The 9,290-nt window shown below is 45.0% G+C and overlaps 1 protein-coding gene across 2 annotated transcripts in view; it reads right to left on the minus strand.

The window, feature by feature from the left end:
• LOC147460114 (putative DNA helicase MCM8) overlaps nt 1-8,301 on the minus strand; it is a 71,245-nt gene extending 62,944 nt beyond the window's left edge. Inside the window, exons 1-2 of one of the 2 annotated variants that reach the window (XM_086511238.1) lie at nt 8,048-8,301; nt 7,669-7,809 (exon numbers count right to left, since the gene is read on the minus strand). In XM_086511238.1, coding sequence (XP_086367364.1) covers nt 7,669-7,809; nt 8,048-8,218 — 312 coding nt within the window. In that variant the 5' untranslated portion in view covers nt 8,219-8,301. The remainder of the gene's footprint in view (nt 1-7,668; nt 7,810-8,047) is intronic. The other variant, XM_086511237.1, reaches the window with a different exon arrangement.
• Nucleotides 8,302-9,290: the final 989 nt, after the last annotated feature.

A 9,290-nucleotide genomic window follows, 5' to 3' on the forward strand; every position in this document is an offset into this window, starting at 1 on the left:
AGACAGAGTGCTAAACCGTTCATCAAACACACGCAAACAATGGGGTCGGATCTTGACTTTCTGATCTAAATCTATCAACTGTGGCAAATCACAATGGAGCGAGACCAAGCACGACAAGAGAAGAGCGATCAACACATGAAAGAATTCTTGCGACTCTTTTCTCAAGTTCAAGCACAGATGCAAAAGATTCGGAAAAAGGAGACTCTCTCAGTCTCTTCTTCTCCAAAGCATGACACACAGGAATTGCATGATTATGAGAAGCATGATGAATTAAATGATAATGATGAGCATGATGATTTGAATGCCAATGATTTGCATGAGGATTTGGATGACAATGACAAGCATGATGATTTGCATGATCAAGATGTGATTTCTCACAAGCATGATGAGTTGCATAAAGATGTTGTGATTGTTTACAAGGATGATGTGTTAGTTGATACTTTCTCTAGTGAAGCTAACCTCATTGCAGATTCAATCAATCACGAAGAACCGATCTTGGCTCTCGAGTCGAGGTCCACAGAACCCCCACAGGAAGATTCGATCAAACAAAAAGGACCGATCTTGGCTCTCGAGCCTAGGTCCCAAGAACCCTCACAAGAAGTATTATGTGTTTGAATGATTTGTCAGCACGTATTGTTCGAGTGTTTCATTCGTGATCGTTTTCTGTATTTTAGTCAGCGTCTTTATGTGATTCCTTTTACTAGGTATGACATATTGTACGTTGAACACGTTTCGCTCATGAATGAGCACGAATATATGCGGATTGTTTATGAAAAGCTGAAAAGTATGCATTTCAAGGACGTCACATTCCATGTCTCTTCCTTGGCACGACAGTTGTAGAAAGAGCACATGAAAGTATGAGCACCAAGCATGGGCATTTCCGTTGTGAATTGCCACAGTTGATTGCTTCAGATCCGCAGAGAAAGATTCAATCTCATGGGTTGCGTGTGTGTGGTGAACAGTTTGACACTCCGTCTATTTGTTTATCTACATTGCATGCACAGTCTTTTAGGAAGACGAGATTTTTTCCATTCACTTTACATGGAATGGGTATGTTCATGTTTTTGTGTTAGAGGAATTTTCAGCCATGGAGATTCTTACAGCATGACTCTCGATGAAGTTGAAGCATTGAAGGAGCCACAGAAGACTTTGCCGCTTTGGTGCGGCCCAAAGAAGCAAGCGTTGCAGACCTTCATGAAGTTCAAATACCGCACGACCCACACATCAGAGTGGGCCGACGAAGAGTCCCTTCCAGGATTCCGGATGCTATTGGCGATCTCCCTCGACGCCATACAGTTCGGTACTAGTACCTCACTTTGAAAAGGAGGGAATGTCACGTGACACATCCAACCCTATGTGCCCGTGGACAAGCTACAGCACGACAAGGGTTCAGTCAGTCCAGTCAGTCTAGATTTAGAAGTGTTCTGGCACTTTTGTGAGTCTGTTCGAAGACCATGGATGCCCAAACACTTAGTATAGATGCATATCCTCCGGTCGCACACATCATAAGCATTCCCATCAGAATCCATCAGAATCCTTCAGGGGAATTTTCCAATGCATTTAGCCTATTTTCCCTATTTTTGACATTTTTCACTTATTATTTTTAAGTTACTTTTGTTGGAAAGTAGGTAGGGCAAATTGAGTAAGTTTGTATATAAGCAAACCTAGGCTAGCACTAATTGGCAGAAGAGGCAGCAGGAGCACCTTGCTCAACAGGCAACTTCTCAAAGACCAACCCCGCGACTACTCTGGCGTTTTCTCCACAGAAGACCTAGCGTTTTTGCATCAAATCAGCCTTGGCGATTTGTGCACAGCAAATCAGCCCCGGCGTCGTCAAGACACAGCAGATCAGCCTAGCGTTTTGCATTTGCAGGACAACCGACGAGACAGTAGCAGATTTTCAGTCCTAGCGTTTTTGCATCTGCATTATACCCCAGCGTTTTGGAGATTCTTCACGACGGAACCTCAAGAACCATCAGCGTTTTCAGTTTTCAGCCCTTAGACGCCGTTGATCAAGTCCCGAACCTCGCAGATCTCACCTTCCCGCAGCAGTTCCTCGCCGCACAGTCAGTTTCCGCAAGGTTTGCAGTTTCAGCCCGGAAAACGCAGATTTCAGCATCTGCGTTTTCAGCGCGTCATCGTCGTACCATCGTCATCGACATAGAGTCAGAATTCAGCAGCTAAAAATTTGCAGATTTCAGCCCTTAGCATTCTCAGATTTCAGCCCGTCTCGTCGTTGTCCTCATCGTCGTCGACATCGTCAGCAAGTCCAAGCATTGTAGAGATTGTGTAATCATAAGTAGACTGCTCTCGCCATCGAGAGTGGGGCCTTCGGAGGAGGGTTTTACAACGTCTTGGTGTCGTATTCTCTTCTCTCTCTATCTCTCAGTCTCATACACTTGCACGCACAGTGTCCGTTCACTTTGTTATGATCATTGCACTCTCTCATTAAGAACGGAAGGCTCTACCTTCCATAAGAACGAAAAGGAACCTTGAGCACAATTCGGAGCACTCATCTTGAGCAAAGTTCAAACATTCATTCCGCTGCACCTAACATTGGGCCCTGCTTGGCACAATAATATCTTTGTCCACAATGGCATGTTGCCATGAGTCCGCAATAGTCATACATACACCTCCCTGAATATCTCCAGACCAAAAAGCGGCTGACCAAAAAGTCTCATAACGGCTGCGAAAGATCTGTCCATAGCGCCGAATGCGGCTCACAAAGGTGATGCTCCTAAAGCATAAGAATATCTATTGTACCACCCACAAGGCATCTCTAAAGCTCCTGTCACAAACGACCCCTAACGTAAAACTTGGGGTCCACCTAGACCTTGCACATTCCAGGAGACAATCCTCATGGAATCAATGAGAGAAAATCGATGTTCCCGCGACAGTCAACCTCACAATCTATGAAGCCGGCTTGGATGGGGAGTAATCCACATCCGAGAGACCACAAGAGAGGCATGTCTGAAGTGACTGTCCAACCCATGCCCCGGATGAGCATGCACTCTGTAAAGCTACATCCTCTGTCCATGAATCCTCATGTACAAATACATAACAAGGAGCACTCTGGGTGTAAGGATTCTAGGTACTAATCCTTTATTAAGTACTTAAACTCATGATTAAGACTTAAGAAACTTGAATTGTACTCGAGACAAGACTTAGAAGACTCTGTGTTTGATTGATTGACTTGTTGAAAACTGAATACAATAGGCTCCTTATATAGGAGACGAAGAGACATAAATGAAAAGACATGTCTCTTGGTGAAGAGACATGACTTTAGACGTAAAGACGCATCTTTTCGGCAAAGAGCTACAACCATTGGGCGAAGAGTCGCACCCGTAGAGCGAAGGGGTGTGACCAGTCGATCGAAGGAGTGTGGCTTTTGGCGAAGAGGCACGTCTCTTGGGCAAAGGGGTGTGACCATCCAAGCGCAAGGGTCCTCCTTGGCATGGCACTTCGCGTATCTGCAACTAGGAGTAGATGTTATACTGCAACATAGTCACAATCGTGACATTCCCTCCCTCTTTAAATAAAACCCAAGGTAGTTGAAGAAACTCCGGGAGAAGGAAATGTATTGTTGTAGTGCTTCTGCATCCAAAGCTCTTTCTGTTAAGTCCCATGTCATGGCACTGTTATTGACCATGACTATTTTGCCAAACTGAAAACTGATCATATTTGCAACTTGTCTCGTCTTTGTCAAAAGTATGAGTATCATATCTGCAACTTGATTAGTGCCTTTGTCAAAGTCTTTTGTAACTTCGAGCTTTGTCCAAGAAAAGATTGAATCTGTATCTGCTTCGAGTGAAATTATTGGTAAACTGACTTGAGTTTTCTGTTGAATGATGACCATTGGTTGGAAATCTGTAAGGTATTCCATTGGTTGGTCTAGAACAATAAGATCCTTTTAAAGGGATGTCGTAGACTGAGACAGAGTAGTGTTTGGAGGTAGATCCATTTGTAAAGGTTTATCAATAGAACAGTTTCTGTCCAATGATTCAATTGCGGCGACTAAAGTCATGCTGCAAGAGTCTGTATCTGCTTTATCCTTTGCATCATCGAAGGTAAGGAATGGAGTATTCAACTTTGAAAAATTGTCATTCACCACTGAATTTGATATCTGTTCAGGAACAAAGACTGTATTCTGCAAGGGCGGTGACGAGGCGAAGTTTCCTGCCTGGATCACGACCAAAGAAGGGGTTATGTGCTTGTTCGTTGTCACACAAGAATTGAAATCTTCTAAATCTTCAGCTTTCTCATCGGGTATTAAGGCTTCCAATTGAGAAGGGGGAGGTCAAGGGAGTTGTTGCTTCTTAGACCTCTGAAGGATCCTCTTGCACAAGGAAAGGATCAATAAATCTTCAACTTTACCACCATCAGATAAGAAAGACTTAAATGTAGGGCATGGCTCGTGAGGGGGAACTTGTTTAGCGTCGCGGCATTCACGACCGAGTACTCGACTAGGGTTGGATATATGTGCCACTAAGTAAGCCCACCTTGATATTGTTGATGATCTGTTGGAAGCTTCATATTGTTGCTTTTGTTGCTGATGATTCCAATAAGAAGTTTACTGCTTAGAATTGTAACATTTCCAAGAATATTCATGTTGAGACTTTTGTTGCTCGCATGAAGGTACTTTGTGTCTGATTGTCTCTGAGAAACCATGCTTTGGGTGAGAAAATTTCGGTTCCAAAGGCTTATGTTTGAGTGGTTCTTTCTGGTCGACCACTGAAGCGTCGGAAGAAGATGCATGTATTGTTCGAGAAGTTGTTGGTTGACTCCGAGAAGGGGTTTGCATTTGCATCTGATCCAAGCGAGTGTGAATCGACGCGAGGCTTGATGAAATTGCTATCATCTGCTTTTTGAGAACTGCTTTTGGATCCTCGGGTAAAATATTGTCGTCGTCATTGTGTGATTCGGCCATGTCGACTGTTCAACGGAAACTGATACTTCGAGAGCAAAAACTGCGTCTGGAATGGTTTCAACTTTGGAATTAGGGAATCGGGAATTATGACGACTTCTGGTTCGGGTGCCGGGGTATTGGGAATGATTATGAGATCGGGTGCCGAGAGAGGGTACGCCGGCAACTCGAGGTCGGTAAGCTCGTCTATGTACGAGATGTAAGGGAAATCTGCCCACTAGTGCTCGTCGGCCATAGCAAGTGTGTGGACCTGCCGCGAGAATGCAGTGGCCAGAGGCCAAAACTGCCAGCAGGAGAGTGGAGCAAGGCAGTTTGCTGCGTTGAAACGTCATGCTGGGGATTGTTTTTACGCAAGTAATACTTTGTCCAGGGGTGCATTCATATTGGTTAGTAATAATTTGGGGTTGGCCGGCCAAGTTTGGCACGCACTTGGAGGTTTTTTTAAGTGGCCACTTACTTGAGATATAGCTTCCGTTAAAAAAACTGAAACGCTGCTGGTCTTTTGTAACCAAAACAGCCAGCGTAAGAATTGCTGCGAGTTGCCGCTTGAGAAAAAAAACATTGCCTGCTTGGGGCGTGTGTGATTTGATACCCCAAGGGGTGCGTCTCTCCACTATCAAGGGATGCGAGTGTTTGTGTGGCCACGAAGCGGTGCCAGCAAAAAAAAAATCAGAAGGGGCAACCAGCAGATCATACGCCAAGGGGTGCGAGCACGTAGAGGCACATCGGCGGGAAAGGGTGCGAACACGAAGGGGCAGCCAAAGGGTACATCCCTCGAAAGGGCAACAGCAGGGCCACCAGCATCACCATTCACAGGTACGTGCACGCACGCACACACATCTGTGTTTTGTTTTCTGTTTACAGAATTGAGAAATAAGGTTTAGGTTACCTCATATGCTCGTATGCACATGCGTACCACCTTTCTTCTGCTTCCATGTAACTCTGGGAAAGGGGGTAGAGTGTAGCGGCAAGGGTGAGAGGCTCACAACCTTTGGGTCCCGGGAAAAAATTTGCTCTGATAACACTGTAAGGATTCTAGGTACTAATCCTTTATTAAGTACTTAAACTCATGATTAAGACTTAAGAAACTTGAACTGTACTAAGACAAGACTTAGAGGACTCTACGTTTGATTGATTGACTTGTTGAAAACTGAGTACAATAGGCTCCTTATATAGGAGACGAAGAGACATAAATGAAAAGACATGTCTCTTGGTGAAGAGACATGACTTTAGACATAAAGACACATCTTTTCGGCGAAGAGCTGCAACCATTGGGCGAAGAGTCGCACCCGTAGAGCGAAGGGGTGTGACCAGTCATCGAAGGAGTGTGGCTTTGAGCGAAGAGGCACGTCTCTTGGGCGAAGGGGTGTGACCATCCAAGCGCAGGGGTCCTCCTTGGCATGGCACTTTGCGTATATGCAACTAGGAGTAGATGTTATATTGCAACATTGTCACAATCGTGACACTGGGTGTCTATAAAAACGTGTATCACAATGTGCCTATAACCAGCTGCATTAGGCGGTATCACAATGAACTTGGCTAGCAGCCAAAGTGTCTGAATCAAGTCTATCACCCCCAGGTCCCCCGTGTGGTGCAAGAACTCAAAAGCCTCGACCTGGAGCCAATCTAGTATTGTATGCAGAGTCCACTTTCGGTGATCCTTGACACATACCAGAAAGGAGAAGCCAACCCCTCTATCCAAGGCATCGACACCTCTAGCTGCCAGAAAGAGAGCATATACTTTGAAAAAGGTTGCCTCGAGGTCACAAGATAGGTCGCTAAAAAACCGCGTAAAATCATAGTCGAAGAAGTCCCATCATCGATGAATGTCAAAAATGGTCAGCCGCAAGGGTCTAACACAAAAGGGGAAGCTTGCACCAAGAGTGGTAACCTCAGGTAGATTTGTCCCTCTCAAGCCAATCCGCTCGTAGCAAAAGCACTGCCCAAAGATCTCTAAGCTGCTGAGGAGTGTCCTGTCTGTCCCTTGAGCCGATGGTAGCGTGTGAGAAGGGCTAGGAGATGAGGCTCAAGGGCCAATGGGGGGGATGGGAGGGGCAGAAGGGGGAGGGAGGTAGGGGTGGAGCAGAGGAGTCGGCAAGCGAGGGGGAAGGAGACTCCTCATGCACATCTTGGTGTAAAGGGTCAAAACAGTCCCTTGTAAGAACCCAATGTTGTTGGCTTGTCATAGGCTGACCACCAGAGGGGCTATGACCTGTATCGCAGGCCCATCCGAGACGACAACGGACATGTGCCTACTGCGAGTCATCATCAGACTAGCCACCTATCTCTTCAGAGGTGCCAACCTGTGCACCCTAAGTCTCAAGCTATTGTATCTGACCAGCCTTGGGAGGCTGAGTGTGTGGCGCAAGTCGAGCTCTCCTGCGAGGACAATCCATCTACGCAGCTCCATTCAGGAGGTGTTAAACTCTTACTACAAGTTCTACCACTTGTCTTGACCAAAACATCTCTTCACAAGTTCTCCCATATGTCTTGATCTTAAACATTGATGCAGTTGAACTCCACCCCCCTTTGACAACTTCCCGAATAATTGTCTTATTGCAATACAACTCCTTTGCTTTCAAGTGCACTTTCCTAAAAGTGGGGCTAAGGCAAGCACATTTTCAAGAGCAGCTTCATGACTAAAATTCAGACTTTTCAGGCAAGAAAAAAAAACATTAGAATTGAATCTTGCTGAGAAGTCAGCTTCATAGTTGAACGAGTAAGAGAATAATGAGTGTCCTTACTTCATGAACAGCAGCAGCAAGGCAAGCTAATGCCTCTGCAGGGACAAACTGAAGCGCTGGAGCAAAATTGGGTGTTTGCAAGTTTCTTTGCATAACTTGGTAGTCTACAGGCAGCACATACACGGTTTCCTCGAGCTTAACCTGATTAAATGGATCAATAAAACACAGACCGCACAAAGGATCATGTTACGCATCTGGATGTGCATGAAACACTGCATTCAGAAGCAAAGGACAAAAGACTTTTGATGAAGCTCTCTCTCTCTCTCTCTCTCTCTCTCTCTCTCTCTCTCTCTCTCTATTTGTGTGTGTGTGTGTGTGTGTGTGTGTGAGAGAGAGAGAGAGAGAGAGAGAGAGAGAAGGGAGACTCGAGGACAGTTACCTGCGAGATAAGAGCTTCTCCCTGTGGGGAGCTAAGAATGTGGACGAGCTCTCTGTACAGCTCAACCTTGGGGTCTTTGGTATCAAAGGTGGACCCGGGAAAGTAATCGTCCCAGCAGAGGGGAATGCCATCCATAGCCACTGCTGGGGACGGAGGTGCCCCCGCTTCCATCGTTTGCGCGCGCTAAGAAACCTTTTGAATTGAGAACTTGGCCAGGGCCTGGCATGCATTACAGTCACCAGGTGGCCAATAGATGGCCATTAATGTGCATGTCACCAGGTGGCCAATAGATGGCCATTAATGTGCATGCCAGCGATTGCAAAAATTGCACAAAATCTTGTTTGTTGGGTTGGTTTAGATTGGGTAGCCTCAAAATTCCGCACGCTGACTTTGCACACATTAGATGATGCACTGATTCTTGACGCAAGCATGATCTCATTGTTGGTCAGTATTTTGGCGGCTAACTTCGTAGGAATCCGACGGTTGCAGGCAAGTATCATCGGGTGGAATGGCCCCCAAATGGGTGGTGCACATGCTCTGCCCCCAACCTCTGACTTTGACGGATAAGTGTTATGTTATAATCTTGCACTTTAGCATGACATGTTGAAGTGTTTAGGGTACAAATTAATTCAAACATTTACAAAAAGGGAAATACAGGTAAGTGAATGGGCTAGCAAAAGTTTATATGAACAAGCGGGTTTCCAAAAACCATCATACCACCGTTGATCACTTCGTCACTCGGTGAGTTTTCATGGATGGAAGCCGATTGAAAGATAAAGGATTGTATTGTTTCTTTGTGGACTACAAGAAAGCATTTGATATGGTTCTATGGGGGAAAAAAATGGAGATGTATGAAGGAATTCCACATGCCAAGTGAATATATATACAAGGAGAGGGAACTTTTTTAATAAGTGCTATGGTGTCAAACAAGGATACCCACTTTTAGTGAGTCTCTTTGGGGTATTCATCCATGAAATTGAAACACATGATTCTTGAGTTTTATGAAACAAGAAAGCATTAAAGAGGTTATGATTGTGAATATGGTGATCATGCTTTTATTATATGTGGATGATGTATGTCTTTTGGCCCATACTTTTGAAGATGCACAAGCTTATGATTGAATCTTTGCTTGCATAGTGGGCTAATTGTGAGTGGCTACAAAATAAAACATTACACTTGAGAAAACTCTTATCAAGAGAAGCTATGCATTGTGTACAACAAAGAGCCCCTTAAAGTGGTAGAG

This window comes from Adiantum capillus-veneris, chromosome 4, assembly GCF_014529385.1.
Source record: "Adiantum capillus-veneris isolate H3 chromosome 4, ASM1452938v2, whole genome shotgun sequence".
NCBI classification, from domain to species: domain Eukaryota; kingdom Viridiplantae; phylum Streptophyta; class Polypodiopsida; order Polypodiales; family Pteridaceae; genus Adiantum; species Adiantum capillus-veneris.